Genomic DNA, 19,356 nt, shown 5'->3' with positions numbered 1-19,356 from the left:
TTTAGATTAATAAGATTGGTGGACACTATTTTTAAAAGAAGGATATTGCAGCTTTTAAAGGAAAAATATTAGTTTGAGTCTTTCTGACTATTGACTGAAACTGACTCCAACCACTTCTTTTATGTTAGTTTCAAATCCCTGGCGCTTCAGCTACAAGGATAGCTCCTATAAAACCGTAACTTGTTTTATGGGTTAGCCATTCTCCAAACTAGACTGTAATTAATCTTAACTTTGTAATTTGTGCTTTCCTTACTACTTCTTTCTTTTAATGAAGTCAACATATACTACCGAACTGCTACATTCCCAAATTTTCATTTTCTCTTTTCACCTTGACATTTAAAAGAAAAAGTACTTCTCCTGAGGTGGTCTTCTGTCATACTAGTAATGTTCTTGTTTTTTATCTGGGCACCAGTTACAGGACTGTGCTCAACTTATGAAAATTCATCAAGCTATATATACTTTTCTGTACATATAGTTTATACTTCAATAAAGAGTTGTTTTTTAAGAAGCGGTGCTTCCTAACTTTATCCCACCGAACGCCATGACATACCAGCTTTGACGGATGTCACCTGTTTCTTTTTGACAGCTATCACTTCTAAGTCTTCTTTAAATCAGACAGCACTCTATAGTACTGAGTTAACATTCAATCTGTATTTTCAGCACATGTAAAAGAGTCATGTAAGATACTTTGCGGAACCAAAACATGCTATTTAATTCTTTCACAAACCCCTGAGACTTAAAGATCTCTAAAGGAAAGAAAACATTTATTTTACATTCTATGTGCTCTTTTTATTCTCACAATTACCTCATCAGTTAGACATTACACACTTGTGGATGGAGCCACAACAATATACTTCCCACCAAAAATGCTTCCCTTAGGCGACGCTCGTGTTTCTCCACTCATAGGCGGATGGGTCTGTTTCCTCTGGTTGCACCAGTCTTCAGCATGAATATGTGACAGAACTGCGTGACTGCCAAGGTCACAACATCAAGGATGGGGAGGAGGGACGCTCAAGAGAGAGGGCACATATGTACACATATAGCTGATTCACTCTGTTGTAAAGCAGAAACAGCCCTGAAAAGCAATTCCACTCCAACTTTTTAAAAAAGCAAAACACAACACTGCTCCCACCTCGCTTTCTCACCCTCTCAGGACACTTGCCTTTGGAACCCGCCACCAGACTGGGAGCAACGTTCTGCTTGCAGCCCCAGCAACATCTCCAGCTAACAGGCAGCATCAACCACCCAACCCAAGTGACCTGGTGAGCTTTCTGATTGCGGCCCCTCGCCTTCAAATCTTCCCGGTGAACCCTCATCAGCATGGACTGGACCAAGCCATCCCCCCTGAGCCCTACCTGAATTCCTGAGTCACACTAACCGTGAGATAATAATGATCACTGGGCTTCCACGGTGTTCCAGTGGCTGAGAATCCCCCTCGCAATGCAGGGGACACGGGATCCAGGAAGACTCCACATGCCGCAGGGCAACAAAGCCCAGGTGCCACCACTGAGCCCACGCCCTGCAGCTACGGAAGCCTATGCACCGCAACGGGGGAAGCCACCACAATGAGAACCCCATGCACCGCAGCAGAGACCCAGCACAGCCAAAAATAAATAAACCTTAAAAAACGTACATGGTTACTGCTGCTTTACGTCACGAAGCTTTTGAGATCATTTATTTGTCATACAGCAATAGAAAACGGAAACACTTTACAAATAAAACACACAGGGAGATAACCATGCCAGCAAGCGGCAAAGGCAGAATGTGAATCGTCAGTCCATACACAAAACCCAAATTTTTTTCTACCAGAGGGTATTGCCTCCAAGTTTGCTCAGAGTTGCCCATATTTCCAAAGAAAACAACAGTACTCAGACTGAAAGCTCTAAGAGCAATATATACTCCCCCAAATTAGTGTTTTCAGTTAACACTCAGGACAGTAGGTCATTACATTAGCAGGCTCAAAATGCCTGCACCTCTGACTCATCATATCTTTCCCACCCTAGTAACAGCATATCCTAGAGATGCTTAAGAAACATCACTACGTCAATAATAAACCTCAACATTTACAGAACACTTCACAAAGCACTTTAAGGATTACTAATTCGATCTTCAGGAAACCCCCCTATGAAACAGATAAGGCAGGTATCATACAGACAAGGCTCAAAAAAGGTCAAAATAACTAACTACAGGGCTTCCCTGCCAGCTCAGTTCAGTTGAATTTCTCAGTCGTGTCCGACTCTGCGATGCCATGGACCGCAGCTAGGCCGCCCTGTCCATCACCATCTCCCGGAGTTCACTCAGACTCATGCCCACTGAGTGGATGGCATCTCATCCTCTGTCGTCCCCTTCTCCTGCCTTCAATCTTTCCCAGTATCAGGGTCTTTTCCAATGAGTCAGTTCTTTGCACCAGGTGGCCAAAGTACTGGAGTTTTAGCTTCAATATCAGTCCTTCCAATGAATATTCAGGACTGATTTCCTTTAGGATGGACTGGTTGGATCTCCTTGCAGTCGAAGAGACTCTCAGGAGTCTTCTCCAACACCACAGTTCAAAAGCATCAATTCTTTGGCGCTCAGCTTTCTTTACAGTCCAACTCTCACATCCATAGTAGCCTTGACTAGACAGACCTTTGTTGACCAAGTAATGTCTCTGCTTTTGAATATGCTGTCTAGGTTGGTCATAACTTTTCTTCCAAGGAGTAAGCGTCTTTTAATTTCATGGCTGCAGTCACCATCTGCAGTGATTTTGGAGCCCCCAAAAATAAAGTCTGACACTGTTTCCAGTTTCCCCATCTATTTGGCATGAAGTGATGGGACCAGATGCCATGATCTTAGTTTCCTGAAATGTTGAGCTTTAAGCCAACTTTTTCACGCTCCTCTTTCACTTTCATCAAGAGGCTTTTTAGTTCCTCTTCACTTTCTGCCATAAGGGTGGTGTCATCTGCATATCTGAGGTTATTGATATTTCTCCTGGCAATCTTGATTCCAGCTTGTGCTTCTTCCAGCCCAGCATTTCTCCTGATGTACTCTGCATATAAGTTAAATAACCAGGGTAACAATATACAGCCTTGACATACTCCTTTTCCTATTTAGAACTAGCCTGTTGTTCCATGTCCAGTTCTAGCTGTTGCTTCCTGACCTGCATACAGGTTTCTCAAGAGGCAGGTCAGGTGGTCAGGTATTCCCATCTCTTTCACAATTTTCCACAGTTTATTGTGATCCATATAGTCAAAGGCTTTGGCATAGTCAATAAAGCAGAAATAGACGTTTTTCTGGAACTCTCTTGCTTTTTCCATGATCCAGCGGATGTTGGCAATCTGATCTCTGGTTCCTCTGCCTTTTCTAACACCAGCTTGAACATCTGGAAGTTCATGGTTCACATACTGTTGAGCCTGGCTTGGAGAATTTTGAGCATTACTTTACTAGCGTGTGAGATGAGTACAACTGTGTGGTAGTTTGAGCATTCTTTGGCATTGCCTTTCTTTGGGATTGGAACGAAAACTGACCTTTTCCAGTCCTGTGGCCACTGCAGAGTTTTCCAAATTTGCTGGCCTATTGAGTGCAGCACTTTCACAGCATCATCCTTTAGGATGGTGGCTCAGTGGTAAAGAAATCTGCCTGCCAATGCAGGAGATGCAGGTTCGATCCCTGGGCTGGGAAGATCCCCTGAAGTAGGAAATAGCAACCCATTCCAGTAATCTTGCCTGGGAAATCCCATGGATAGAGGGGTCTGGTGGGCTACAAATCATGGGGTCACAGAAGAGTGGGACGCAACTGAGCAACTAAACAACAACAAACCACCTACAATAAGATAAGTAGGGATTCGATTTCGTATTTTCTGACTCCACATCAAGTGCTCTTTTCAACTTAATTCAACTCAAAAGAACTTTCATGGAGTGCCTTTGGGTGTACTTTCGCAAACAACACTGTCTCTGCAAGTATTCTGAAGCATCTACTTGGCACAAAGCATCATGGTGGGCACCATGCATTCTCCACTCTCAGGAACGGCACAAAAACATCTCTGATAGCTAATCTCTACAAAAAGCCAGTCTTTCCCCATTCTGATCCACTCCTGACACCGCCATCCAACAATCTTCCTAATCCACTTCCTTAATCACAATAATTCAAAAACTGTCTAAGATGACAACTTCCCATAAAAAGAGAGGCCAAATCTCATCGGCTTCCAAAGCCTTCTATAAACTGACTCTAACTTACCTGGTAATTTCCCTGCACTTGCTAAGAAAAACTGAATTAATCTCTTCCTTCCTGTCCACGTTCGTTTTCTTTATACTCTCTTGCTCTCCCTTTGGTTCATATGATCACTCAAACCCAGACGTGAGGCTCAAGTATTTCATCCCCAACTGCTGACAGAGAGTCCCTTCCTTCCAAGACCTTAAAATTTACTGTTGAGCTATAATTAATAATTCAAAACAAGACACCATAATTAAATTAGGTGGCACAGATTATAGCTCACAGGGACTTTAAGGAAAGGAATCTACTAAGGGCTGCAAGAAAGTCTTCAGGGAGAAAAGAACACTTGAAATGGGTTCTGACTGATAGGCTAGGATAGGAACTGGCAGAAGTAAAAACCCCCCATGATGAGGAGCAACTGAAAAGCCTTCCCTTCCTCCCTACTGCTTCCCATTTACATCTCAGCTAAGCCTCCAGCCAATATCGTCTCCTTCAGGAAGACCTCCTCAGGTACTCCACCAACACTCTCTTCTCCGCGCTTCTAATACCATCACTGTGCCACCCATGACGCTCAATCAGGCACTCGGTCCTTCCATATTATAATAACAAACCTCATCTCACCGAGCTGGCAGCAATATGTCTCCACATAGAAAGCACTCAACATTTGTTCAACTGAATTCAGTTCAGCAGACACTGGTGCCTTCTGTCTTTTAAAAACCCATCGATCATAACACTGGTTCTTAACTTACCGGGCATCACCTTTGGAAAGGTTGGTATTTACAGGATTGAGAATAACCTTGTTTGCGTCTACATCCACCACACATTTGGTGTGCAAGTCAATTTCTGCAGATTGAAAAAAGAAAAACAAAAAATGAGTCATTTCTGAAGCAACGTATGTCAGAAAAAGCATTTGACCAAAAAAAAAAAAAAAAAATCCAACATTCTTTCAAAACAGAAACATTCAACGAACTAGAAATACACAGGAACTTCCTCAATTGACCTGATAAAGGGCATCTAAAAAACTTGCAGCTAACTTCACACTTAATGGTAAAAGACTGAACAGCCTACCTACTAACATCAGAAATAAGACAAGGATATCTACACCTGAAACACAACATTTTAGATCACCTATACACCAATTAAAAAAAAGAAGACAAGGATGTCTACTACTGAGCCTATTCAAGGTTGTACCAGAATTTCTGGTCAGCGCAGTTAAGCAAGAAAAACTAACATAAGGCATCCCAACCGAAAAGAATAAATAAAACTACCTTTATTTGCACAAGATAGGATCTTATATATAGAAAATCCTAACAAATCCACTAAAAAGCTACTAGAATAAACAGGTTTTGCAAAGTTGTAGGATATGTGATCAATACACAAAGATCAGTTGTTTCCATACACCAGCAATAAAAAAACCAGAAATGAAGTTAAGAAAATTTCATTTATAACATTTTTGATTCATTTATTCAAAAAGACTTAAATGCTTAGGTAAAATCTTAAAAGAAGTGCAAAACATAGACACTGAAGATTCCAAAATATTGTTGAAAGAAATTAAACACTTAAAATAGAAAGAAATTATATTCATGAAGTAAAAGACTTAATACTGTTAGGATAGCAATAACTCCCCAATACAAAAACTCAACGAATCCCTATTAAAATCCCAGCCAACTTTTTTTTTTTTCAAAAGTTAACAAGCTGATTCTATGTAGAAATGCACGAGACCTAGAATACCCAAAAAACCTTGAAGAACAAAATACAAAGGCTGCATTTGTCAATTCTAAACTTACTACACAACTACAGTAATCATGGTACTAATAAAAGAAGGACAGATACGTGGATCAATGAAACAGAGTCCAAAATTACAGTCAGATTTACGGCCAAATGACAACAGTGCCAAAAAAATCCAATGGGGTAAGTACAGTTATTTCAACAAATGGTGCTAGCACAGCCTCATCAAAATGAAAAACTTCAAAAAAAGAAAAAAGAAAAACTTCTGTGCTTCAAACGATACCATCAAGGGAGTAAAAAGATAATCTACGGAATTGAGAAAATATTTGTGAATCATATATCTAATAAGGGACTTGCATCAGAAAATATAAAGAACACGTACAACTCAATAATTTTTAAATGGGCAAAGACTGAGACTTCCCTGGTAGTCCAGTAATTAAAACTCCATGCTTCCAGGAGGCATGGGTTCAATCCCAGGCTGGGGAGCTAAGATCTCATATGCCACATGGAACAGTCAAAATAAGAAAATAAAATGGGCAAAGATTTGAAGAGACACGTCTCCAAAAAAACAAAAATACAAAAATGGCCAATGACTACAAGAAAAGATGCTCAACATCATTACACAATGGGGAAATGCAAATGAAAACCACGAGATACCACTTCATACCTACTAGCATAACTAAGCAAAATGACATATAACTAACATAAACACTGTCAGTGATATTGCAATTAAAAAAAGAAGAAATAATAAAAGTGTAAATTGGATCATGTCCAAAACAAGCCAGGTAAGTATAGGTGAGGACATGGAAAAACTGGAACCTATATACAGTACTGGTGGGAATAGAAAATGGTGCAGTCACTTTAGAAAACAGTCTGGCAGTTCCCAATGGTTATGCATAGAATTAGCATATGACCCAACAACTCCCACTCATAGAGATAAATCCAAGAGAAGCCTATGTCTCTACAAAAGTTTATACACAGAAGTTCATAGCAGTGTTATTTGGCTATTCATAACAGCTAAAAAGTGGAAACAACTCACTCAAGTGTCCTTCGATGGACAAACGTGGTATAGCCATAAAACAGAACACTACTTAGCAATTAAGTAGGTACTGATACATACAGTGGCAGACTTTATTTTTTTGGCTCCAAAATCACTGCAGATGGTGACTGCAGCCATGAAATTAAAAGACGCTTGCTCCTTGGAAGAAAAGTTATGACCAACCTAGATAGCATATTCAAAAGCAGAGACATTACTTTGCCGACTAAGGTCCGTCTAGTCAAGGCTATGGTTTTTCCAGTGGTCATGTATGGATGTGAGAGTTGGACTGTGAAGAAGGCTGAGCGCCAAAGAATTGATGCTTTTGAACTGTGGTGTTGGAGAAGACTCTTGAGCGTCCCTTGGACTGCAAGGAGATCCAACCAGTCCATCCTAAAGGAAATCAGTCCTGAATATTCGTTGGAAGGACTGATGCTGAAGCTGAAAGTCCAATACTTTGGCCACGTCATGCGAAGAGCTGACTCATTGGAAAAGACCCTGATGCTGGGAAAGACAGAAGGCAGGAGAAGGGGGCGACAGGGGATGAGATGGTGGGCTGGCATCACTGACTCAATGGACATGAGTTTGATTAAGCTCCGGGTGTTGGTGATGGACCGGGAGGCCTGGCGTGCAGCAGTCCATGGGGTCGCAAACAGTTGGTCATGACTGAGCAACTGAACTGAACTGATACATCCTAAAACACAAATGAAGTCTGTGCTAACTGAAAGAAGCCAGTCACAAAAGACCATACAGTGTAAGATTTTACTTATTTCTAACATTCAGAACAGGCAAATAGAGACGGGAAACAGACAAGCTACTACCTATAGCTGAGGCGTGACTGCCAGCGGGTATAGGTTTCTACTGGGGGTGATGAAGATGTTCTAAAATTGTGCTGATGGTTTTCACAACTGCATGAGTGCAGTAAACACGACTGGTGTGGCTGAACTGTATGAAATGTGAACTGTATCTTAAAGTTTTGTGGGGTTTTTTAATGTATATAGGCCACATCGTGTTCTCTTCTTTTCATATTCCTCTACATTTCTGACCCAAAGTGTGCAACAGTTTCTGTTTGCCTTATCTCTACTATGCAAAGATATGCTCTGACGAAAGAAACTGCGCTCCACTGGAGTCATTTTGTATTTTTCTAAGAACCTTGCCCAAATGTCAATGTCAAACTCATTACAACTTTAGAGTATTCCCACTGCCAGGAAAGAGGATTTATTTCTCCGTTTGATTGCTTTAAGTTACGTAACTGAGACAAATGGAAAACAAACAAAACAAAAATTTCCTTTCCCGTCCTACCACAACTCAACTTTTCTCAGATCAGTTATTTTATCAATACATTTGTTTGCAAAGACATAATCTATAAGTACGAAAAATTTAGTGGTCGGGCTTTTAGCCAATACATGTTTTAGGCAACGAGAAGTGAAAAGAAAACAGACCTATGTTTTATCCAGGTGTGGAAGACTAACCCCTGAAGGCTTATATTTCAACTAGCAGTAAAGTCTATTTCTAACACTTGAGTTTAAATCCACTCTATACTGTCACAGAAATGCTGCAAGAAAGCCTTAGTCACGATGAAGAAACTTTGCAAGCCCTTACTACATCTTCCTTTCCTTAGGCCCAGGCTTCCCAGGAGGTCCCCAGGGAAAGAATCTGCCTGTCAATGCAGCAGACACAGGTTCGCTCCCTGGGTTGGGAAGATCCCCCGGAGAAGAAATTAGCAACCCACTGCAGGATTTTTGCCCGGGGAAATCCCATGGCCAGAGGAGCCTGGCAGGCTACAGTCCATGGGGTCGCAAAAGAGTCGGACACAACTAAGCATGCACACAACATTCCCTAGGCCCAGAGCTCAAGAAAAGTTTGCACACATCGTACTTTGTTAATACCACCCCTTTATGACCTCTGACATGCTGTACTGCCCAGCCCCATATGTGTATATTATACACAAATGCATTATCAAGCCTCCGGAAATTGTACTGACTCAGAATCTGCTATCTCACCACCCACCACAAAGTCAGATATTAGTTTCTTGCAAGAACGTCTGGTCTGAGCAAAGGAGCTGCATGTATAGTCCTGTATCAGAAGTGCACATCTAAAATGCATGCCTGCAAAGCTGTAAATCAAATACTTCCCCCACCCCACCAGAGTTCTGCCTTCATTTCACATGATCTGGAATTGAGAAAGGATTCAGTTCCCTTCAATATTTGTAGGCTTTTCTCCTATGCTCGTCACAGCTCCTCCATCTTACCCCTCATGACTTCATTAGATACATTAATAATTTGACAACATTTAATGGCATGATTAAGGAACCAATTCCCAGAAAATCCTTTATAATTCAAAGAACTATCCAATAGCTAATATAGTCAACCTAAGCTCATTTTGTCCTAAAGAGGGCAACCCTAACAAAAGTCTATACATTTAACCCTCTGGAGGTGGCCTTTAAAATTATAAATAACTATCTTCACTTCTTTATTGCTCAGTTTTTATTATCAAATAAAATTCCACCCCAGTGCTGTTACAAGAAGGTTTTTCACAAGACTGTTTAGAATATGGGTGGAACATCCAGGACACACACCCAAGCAAATAAGAGCAGTGAAGAGAGAGTTTAAGGGTCAGATTCTCTGGTCGCTCAGATGGTAAAGAATCTGCCTCCAGTGCAGGAGACAGGGGTTCGATCCCTGGGTCGTGAAGATCCCCTGGAGAAGGGAATGGCAACCCACTCTAGTATTCTTCTCTAGTATCCTGGACAACTCCATGGACAGAGGAGCTTGGTGGGCTATAGTCCATGGGGTCGCAGTCAGACATGACTGAGCGACTAACATACACAAAAAATTAAGGGTCAAATATATGAAAAGCATTTTACATCTAAATGTCATCAATGCTTGAATAAAATTATACTGCTTCAAAATTCTAATTATGACACCTTCTCCATGGAAAACTTCTTGCTCTATACTTCTCAGAAAGCAAAGAAAGTGAAAGTGACGTCGTGTCCAACTCTTTTGCCACACATGGACTGTAGCCTACCAGGCTCCTCCATCCACAGGATTTTCCAGGCAAGAGTACTGTAATGGATTGCTATTTCCTTCTCCGGGGGATCTTCCCAACCCAGGGATCAAACCCGGGTCTCCTGCACTGCAGGCAGACCCTTTACCATCTGAGCCACCAGGGAAGCCCCTCAGAAAGCAAAGCCATGATTAAATTGCAATGCCAAATTTAGGCCTCAAATTTAAGCTGGATTTAAAAAAAGAAAAAAATTTAAACACCTACCAAAAATCCAAAAGATAAACACCTTCCTCTTAGTCTGGAATAACACTTTGGTTGAAAAGATAAAAATCTAGCTGTTATGCTCTAATAGCATGAAAGTGAACAAGAACGCACATGAACACCCATGTGCACGGCAGCATTATTCACAACAGCTAAAAGGAGGAAGCAACCCAGCTTTCCATCAGTGGATGAATGGATACGCAGAATGTGGTGTGTGTATATGTATATGTATAGATATTTTTTTCCAATGGAAAATGATTCAATCTTTAAAAAGAATGAAATTCTGCTAAAACATGTAGACCTTGAAGACACTGTACTAAGAAAAATAAACCAGTCACAAAGGATAAGTTTTGCAGGATTCCACTTGTATGAGACACTTACAGTAGTCAAAGTCAGAGACAAAAAGTGTGACGGTAGCTGCCAGGGGTGGAGCTAAAGGGTCCACAGGGAGTTAGTATTTCTCGGGTATGGAGTTTCAGTTTTGCAAGATAAAAAAGTTCTAGAGATGGATGGTGGTGATAGTTCCATAACAATGTTAATGTACTTAATGCCACTGAACTGTACACTTAAAAGTGGTTTAAGATGGTCAATTTTTTATCTATCTTACCACAATAAATAAATAGCACTAAATACTCATCATTAGTATAATAAGTAACACATGGACAACAGCTTACTCCCAGGGAAACATAAAATAATAAGATTGGTATTTAATCAGCACTATGTCTGAAAACCAATAAAAAATGAGAGTTAAGTAGTGCTGTAAGTTTATGTTATGACTAATCAAGTTTTACAGTACTCAGAACCATGAATGCTTTGATGTATCCCTGGTCCTTAGAAAAAGACAGACAGACAGAAATTTACTCCACTAACACTGAAGATTCCATATTATTTTCCAAACAGGATCTTTTTCTAGGTCAAGTTCCTTAAGATGAATAAAATATTAACAGCTGACAATTCAGTTTACTCAGCCAGCAAATTAGTCACCTTGTAAAAGTGAACAATAATTTGAAATGAGTCTTTCTTCAATGCATAAATCAGCGATGGCCCTGTCTCCAATGACATCATAGTCAAAGATGGGCAGGGCCTGGGAGACTCCCTTTACATAACTCATGTTCTGTCTGGGGAGATGCATCATTCTCAGAGTGGACAAAATAATTCTGAGCTGTCCTTTCAGTAATCTGCCTTTCAAATTCTCCAGAAAATTAATAATAATTTTCAGACCAAACCTACTACTCAGAAATACAAGTAAACCTCCCTTTACCTCTCTATAACTTACTGTTAAATTCACAAGTGTCCATTTTTAAAAGGAAGATAGTAAATTATTGATATCTGTAAGAGTCACATCTTAGATTGCAAATTCTGCATGCTTTATATGGTTCTATTTTCACTAATCTGTGTCATAAACTTAGCATTTTTACATGTCTGTGTATGCTCGTAATATTCATCACTAATACTTCATATATGAAGCGCTTGTTTTCCCAAAGGGACTGTAGTAGTCTTATTAGAATAGGAAATAAGACTTATAGTTCTTTACTATAACTACAAGTGGCTTGGGACCCTTTTGAGGCCCACTGACCCAAGGAGAAAAAAGGGATGTGATGCCAGGGAGGCCTGGCGAGCTGCAGTCCACAAGGTCACAAAGAGCTGGGCACAACTGGACACAAACAATGACCCAGGGAGAAAAAAAGGGATGTGATGCCACACAGGAAAAAAAACAAAAAAACAAAGAAGTAGTCTGCTTTCTAGTAAGAGATTATATAAAATGTCCTAATCACCTACTTCTATGTTTTTACCACTGAACATGAGAATCTATTCAATAAACAAAAGATAAAATATAACTGAGTTCTAATACGGCTAAAGAAATAACTGAGGACTGAGGGAAAATCCTAGACAAGACGCCTGGTAAGGGGAAGAGATATGATAATACCAAAACAACTGAAATACTCTTGAGTCTATTTTCAAGAAACTAATCAACTTCACAGGGATAGGAAGTTGGTCTTTAAAAACTTGTAAGGCAAAACCAGAATAAACAAGTTTATCTTGAAGAAAGAACAAAGCAGAAAGACCAGTGTCACCAGTTTCAAACTTACTACAAAGCTATACTAATCAGACAGCGGGGTACTAACCTAAGAACAGACATATAAATCAATGGAAAAGAACTGAGAATCCAGAGATATGCTTTCACATTTACGGTCAACTAATTTTCAACAAGGGTGCCAAGACAATCCAATGGGGAAAACATAGTCATTTCAACAAATGGTGTTAGGACAATTGGGTATCTACATGCAGAAAGATGAAATTGATTTCTGCCTCACCCCTCATTCAAAAATTAATTCCAGGGGTTTCCTGGTGTCCTAATGGCTAGGATTCCGGGCCTCCGCGGCCAAGGGTCCAGATTCAATCCCTGGTCAGGAACCGACATCCCGTAAGCCACACAGCCAACAAAAATAAATTTTAAAAGCTAACTCGAAACAAATCAAAGACCTAAGTAAATGCATGAGCGAAAACTATAAAACTCTTAGAAAATATACACACTAAATCCACATGACTGCGAGTTAGGCACTGGTTTCTTAGAGATCAAATCAAAAGCGCAAGCAACAAAAGAAAAAAAAAAAAGATAAATTGGACCACATCAAAATGAAAAACTTTTGTGCTTCAAAGGACACCACTGAAAGAATGAAAAGGCAACCCACATGCTCAAGAAAATATCTGCAAATCTCATATCTGTTGCAGGATTGGCATCCAGAACATATAAAGAGCTCTAAGAATTCAACAATAATTAAAAAAAAAAGATAATCCAACTTAAAAGTAAGGATAGGGTTTGAATAGAGATCTCTGAAAATATATACAAATGGCCAACACACACATGAAAATATGCTTAATTACCATTATTAGACATTGGGGACAAGCAAATCAAAAATCATAGTGAGACTCCACTTCACACCCATTAGGACAGCGATCAAAGAGAAGGACAATAAAACTGATGGGGAAGACATGTAGAAACTGAAACCCTCACACATCGTTGGGGGCAATGCAAAACGGTGCAGCAACTCTGGAAGACCATCGGGCAGTTCCGCAGAAGTTAGAGTTGCTACATGACCCAGTAATTCCACTTGCATACATACTCAGGAGAAATGAAAACACACAATAACTTATTATTACATTACACAAATGTTCATGATTCACAAATAGCCAAAAAATGGAAGCAAGCCAGATGCCTGGCATCAAAGTGCAGCATGGCCATGTCACAGAGCACTGCTGTGTTGTGTGTAGCCACTCAGTCTGATTCTCTGTGACCCCGTGGACTGCAGTCTGCCAGGCTCCTCAGTCCCTGGGGGTTCCCCAGGCAAGGATACTGGAGTGGGTATCCATGCCCTCCTCCAGGGGATCTTCCCCACCCAGGGACTGGACCCAGGTCTCCCACATTCCAGGCGGCTTCTTTACCACCTGAGCCATCAGGTAAGCCCCACAGAATATTATTCAGCCTTAAAAAGGAATGAAGTATTGATTCATGCTACAACATGGGTAAGTCCTAAAGGACTTATGCCAAGGGAAAGGAGTCAGATACAAAAGTCCACAAATCATGTGATTCCATTTATATGGATGTCCAGAATAGGGAAATCCACAGAGACAAGAAGTAGATTAAGGGCTGTGGGGAGAGGGGAGGGGATGGGAGTGGGGTGGACGGAGAGTAACCACTAACCAGAGAGTGTCTCTTGTAGGGATGATAAAAAATGTTCTGGAATCCAATAGCGGTGATCATTGCACAACTCTGCAAATACACTAAAAGCCACTGAATTATACACTTTGGATAGGTGAATTACATCTCAAAAATAGCTCAGAAGGAATGGTCCCACTACCATCAATGGATGTACACTATGGTTCAAGTCCCTCAACCACACTTCTAAATAATCACTACTTTGAAAAACCCAACCAGCCCAATTCTCACTCACAACTAATAACCTCACATTCTAGCTCATCAAGAAAATCAAACACTCTAGGGCTTCCCCATTGTATAATTATCCTCTTCCCTCTATATTTCAAAAATTCCCCACTCTATTGACTATTCCTCTCTATTGATAAAAAGGCTCAAACAACTCCCAGACTTGGGTTGGCAGGGAGCGGGGGAGGCCTGTTGCTCATCTCCAGAAGACCATTCTTTACCATGGCTTTCTATATGGCATTTCTTGAAAGAAAACTCACATATATTCACTGCCTCCATATGAGCACACACACTGATTTCTCGGCCCACTACCAACACACCAACAGCAATTCATTTATTCAGTCAAAATTCTTCCGCCGTTCTTCACCCTGGGCCACCACATTACTTTCACCTGCTTTTCCTTATGCCTGTCTTCTCAGCCTCTGTGACCTCCTCCTTCAGGAACATGCCTTGATTTGGTGGTGTGTGGGTGTGTGTGTGTGTGTAGGTGTGTGTGTGGGGGGGTGTGTGTGTGCGTGTGTCTGTGTGTGTGTGTCTCTGTGTGTCTGTGTGTGTGTGTGAAGTCGCTCAGTCATGTCCCACTCTTTGCAACCCCATGGACTGTAGCCCACCAGGCTCCTCTGTCCATGGGATTCTCCAGGCAAGAATTCTGGAGTGGGGTGCCATCTCCTTGGTGTTCTATAAGATCTTCTAAATATAGTAACAACTTCCAAATCTACCCAAATCTCCAGTCCCTTATTTTCAGCCTCCTGTACACCAGTTTTCTGGATCCACCCATTGGCTGCACTTCAGAACCTAAAACTCAACAAGTCTGTTACGTTTCTTCCAGGCATACACTACATCTTATCTGAAGTTGTAGGTGCAGTGGGTGGCATGTGATAAGCGCTGACCAAATACTGCTGAATGTCTAACAATAGAGCTCATAACTGCCCATACCTCTCCCTTAAAACCTGCTTCTCCCGCATTTCTGATCTCAGGGTGACACCAGCCCTCGTTCACTTAGTCGTCTAAACTGGAAGCGCTGCAGTCATCCTATATTGCCTAGGGCTTCCCTTGTGGCTGAGCTGGTAAAGAATCCGCCTGCAATGCGGGAGGCCTGGGTTCGATCCCTGGGTTGGGAAGATCCCCTGGGGAAGGGAAAGGCTACCCACTCCAGTATTCTAGCTTAGAGAATTCCATGGACGGTATAGTCCATGGGGTCGCAAAGAGTTGGACACGACTGAGCAACTTTCACTATATTTCCTAAATCTTGGCTGCTTTCACACCACCTTGAAATGCAAGGCCTCAAGGGCACTTTGCCTCGCCCACCTCTCAGGAATGCGGTCCCAGCCAGCTACCTTCAGGACAAACATCAGGTTTGCTCACCGCTTAAGAGCAATGGGGTTCCCCAGCTCAGTGCTCCTCAGACGAACCCCAACCCACTGCTGGCACAGCATCCGTCTGGACCCTCCCCGTCACTCCTGTGGGATTTGCAGGCGAAATCTGACCCCAAAGTCCTGCGTCTTTCACCAGCATCCGTCTAACAGTAACAAGCTCACGTACCAGCCTGTGAGCAAGGTAAAGATGCAGACCTTAGTTTCTCTTCCAAGAGCATCTCTGTAACAGCGCCACTGCCCCTTCCAAAACCTAGACACGTGCGGCCACGCAGATGGACTCCGAGGAATGTACTGTACTAAGCAGATCAAACACGGTATGATTTCACCTATATAAAAAAATTTAAATATGAAGAATATAAAACAAAACAGAACTCACAGACACAGAGGACACCAGTGGTTACACAGGAGAAGAGGGCTGGAGGCTGGCAGGATGGGTGAAGGAAAATGTCACTAATTGTTTGGTGACATGGTTACTAGACTTACTGTAGTGATCACTTTTTAAGAGTTAAGCTGTACACCTGGAACTAATATGTTACATACCAATTTTACCTAAAACAAACCTACAGTCACTGCACCCCTTATCCTGTCCGAGATCCCCCCGAATCTGCCTGAACCTCACTTCAGTAACTTCATTCTGCTCTGCTCCCCACAAACCTCTCGAATTCAGTGAAGCCACCTCCCATCACTCCTCTCATCCCCTACTCGCCACATTCTTCCAGCTTTTCCAAGAAAGCACAGAATTTAAGGGCTGTGGCTCCAGAGCTGAACTGCTCAGGTTCCAATCCTCTGTTCCTCTACCTGATAAGCATGTGATTTGGTGCAAGTAGGAAACTCTAAGTTTCCATTTTCTTGTCTGTAAAATGAGTTATCGTACAAATTCTCCTAGCATTTTTGGAAAGATTGACCAAAATAATCTAGTTCAGCACTCTTTTTAACTGTTATTTACACAGATACTGTCTGCTTCCTGCTGTTTGAATTTTTACAGCTAACTTTCCCACTGTTCTTGCAAGTATCTGGCTAATTCCTGCATCCATCTTTTGCTAAGTTCAACAACTCATGCTATGCACCCCACTTGCCTTGTCTTCCTCCTGGTGAACTGCCTTCAGCCCATTCCTCATCATTCTCAAGTCCTACCCCCATTTCTTTAATTCATAAGGCACTGCTGGGACTTCCCTGGCGCTCCATGCTTCAAGTGCAGGGGGCAGAGGTTCAAACCCTGGTCAGGGAACTAAGATTCCACCTGCCATGTGGCATGGCCAAAAAAAAAAAGCACTATTGCTGACTTGTGTACTATATTCTCGTGTGTGTCTGTGTGAACCCACCTGCCAGTGAAAGAGGCATAAGAGACTCAGGTGGGATCCCTGGGTCGGGAAGATCCTCTGGAGGAGGGGCACAGCAACCCACTCCAGTATCCTTGTCTAGAGAATCCCATAGACAGAGAAGCCTGGCGGGCCACAGTCCATAGAGTCGAGAAGAGTTGGACACAGCTGAAGCAACTTAGCATATAGCACGCATGTACTGTATCCCTATAACTGACTCACCTTGTGTACCTCTTATTACCAACCAGACAGTAAGTTCTGTCGGTCAAAGTTCATGACTTATGCTTCTCATATATGGTGCACATCTTTGAAAATTATGCAAACTCAGGAAGGCAGCATCCCTCCGAAGATCATCATGTCTGATATAGTAGTAAAAGCACAAGCTTTAATGGCAAAACAGGAGAAATTCAGGCTCCAAAATCCGGGTTTTGTAATTCTGGGCAAGTTACCTAACTTCTCTGAGATTGTGTTCAATAGAAATTCTACAACCACCTTTCAAACTTGTTTCAGGAATAATGTATAAAAAGGAATGAACTCTGTAGCTCACAAATAGAAAACTCTCAAAAAGTAGCTATTATTTTTTCCTCCAATCAACACATGTTAAATTGAACAGGCTAATTCATTAATGCTTGTGGCTATTAGTCACTCAGTCTCAGATTCTTTGTGACCCCACAGACTGTAGCCTGCCAGGCTCCTCTGTCCATGGAATTCTCCATGTAAGAAAAGTGGAGTGGGTAGCCATTTCCTCCTCCAGGGGATCTTCCTGACCCTAGGATTGAACCGGGTCTCCTATACTGCAGGCAGATTCTTTATCTTCTGAGCCAATACCAGCTTTTAAAGATACCAACAGCTTCTGAGAGTTAAAGCCCATTACCAGTTAGGTTGTGGACTGCGTGTCCCTTACACCAGCCAGTTTCACACACTTTCCTAATGATTACACTGCTTCTGCCTGCCAAGCTTTAAGAACATGCTCTTTTGAACACAAAGGGAAACTGATCAGCGAGCACAGAGATCAATAACAAATCCATTTCCACCCAGTAAGCAGCTCAATTCATCTGCTTAACCAATGGCTTTGCCGGTGGTTTCTTCCATCTTCAGAACTTAAGAAATGGAAAAGTTGACACCGGTCACTGTTTTATGGAGGTGCGAGTAGAGGCAGGGGGTAAGGCGGAATGGAGCAGTGGGGAGGGATGAACATAAATGCCAATTCAAACGAATTTTGATTTGATAAACTTGTACTTTCTTCCCCAAAAGCCTCTGGTCCAATGAGTATAAATCCCATTTTCAGTCACTGAGTTGACAGTAGAAAAAGAAGAATGTTGTGATAGATGCATCTCGTCCTCTATTAGCATATCGAGCAGATGTTAAGAGAACAAGAATCTTCTGTTTCAGAAAATATATCAGAAATTTCCATCCACAGTCACCCCTAATCCCTAACTCCAACACCAGTTCTCTCTCTCTGAGAAGGCTTAAGAACCAGCAGTGGGTTCCGAGTCAAAAAAATACCTTCCTATTTCAAATAGATCTCTCTCTGAGAAGGCTTAAGAACCAGCAGTGGGTTCCGAGTCAAAAAATACCTTCCTGTTTCAAACAGATTCTCCCGCCCCACACTGCACCTTGACTTCCCCGGGACCACCTGTTCTTCCTCACTGACCACCAGGGTCTTCCATCAGTCCTTCCACCAGGGTGCTCCTACAGTCCCAGTTTCGCCTTTTTTTCTTTTTCTATTGAAGGATAATTCCTTTACAGGATTTTGCTGCCTTCTGTAAAAACCTCAACATGAATCATATGATATACATATGTCCTCTCCCTTTTGAACCCCCCTCCCTCACCTGTCTTCGGATTCACGCCTGCTCACTTGGTGTTGACTGGTCTCCTTCCTCTTCCTCTGTGGCTTCGTTTTTTCACCACGTTGCCCAGCGTTGCCCTGAATCAGTTTATCTTACCCAGGCTTTGCAGCCTGCCCTGGGATCTGGCGATCTTTCTCATCATGCTTGTGTCTTGAGACCCACACAAAGCTCTATTAATAAAAAGCTGACCGGGGCACACGGACCGGCCACCCTGAAGCTAGACTTTTGGGCCCCCTGCAGCTTCGCCTGACCTTTCTAATCTCACCCGTCTCCTGTCCCCTTGACAGAACCCTCCTCCCTGGCAGGCTTATCTCAACTCTGAGCCTAAACTTGCCTGGCTCACTCCTATCCTTGTGCCTTTGCTCTCAGGCCGTACTTCCTTCTCAAAGAACCAATTTTCCCCTACGCCTCTCTCCTCCCACGGGAAACCCATTCCAACCATAAGCTCCCTCCCTCCACAGAGAAGACTTCCCTAATCACCAGGCTTTGAGGGATCTTTCTAAATTCCCACATCTCCCTCTCATACACTTGGCATTTAGGCACTAGCAATCTGCTACAGGTGTTTTCACCTTTTAATCCTATCTTTTCATAGCACGGTCATTTCCTCATGAGCATACAACATCAAGTGCACTTTATTTATTTCGTTTGT

At 42.0% G+C, this 19,356-nt stretch overlaps 1 protein-coding gene across 1 annotated transcript in view; it reads right to left on the bottom strand.

Moving 5' to 3' along the window:
- Positions 1–19,356, bottom strand: part of KIF13B (kinesin family member 13B) — a 201,505-nt gene that overhangs the window by 177,996 nt on the left and 4,153 nt on the right. Inside the window, exon 2 of the mRNA XM_052645142.1 lies at positions 4,938–5,031. Within this exon, the coding sequence (XP_052501102.1) occupies positions 4,938–5,031 (94 nt within the window). The remainder of the gene's footprint in view (positions 1–4,937; positions 5,032–19,356) is intronic.

The sequence above is a fragment of the Budorcas taxicolor genome, chromosome 8 (assembly GCF_023091745.1).
Source record: "Budorcas taxicolor isolate Tak-1 chromosome 8, Takin1.1, whole genome shotgun sequence".
Classification (NCBI taxonomy): Eukaryota; Metazoa; Chordata; class Mammalia; order Artiodactyla; family Bovidae; genus Budorcas; species Budorcas taxicolor.
This window is presented reverse-complemented; position numbering and strand designations above follow the sequence as displayed.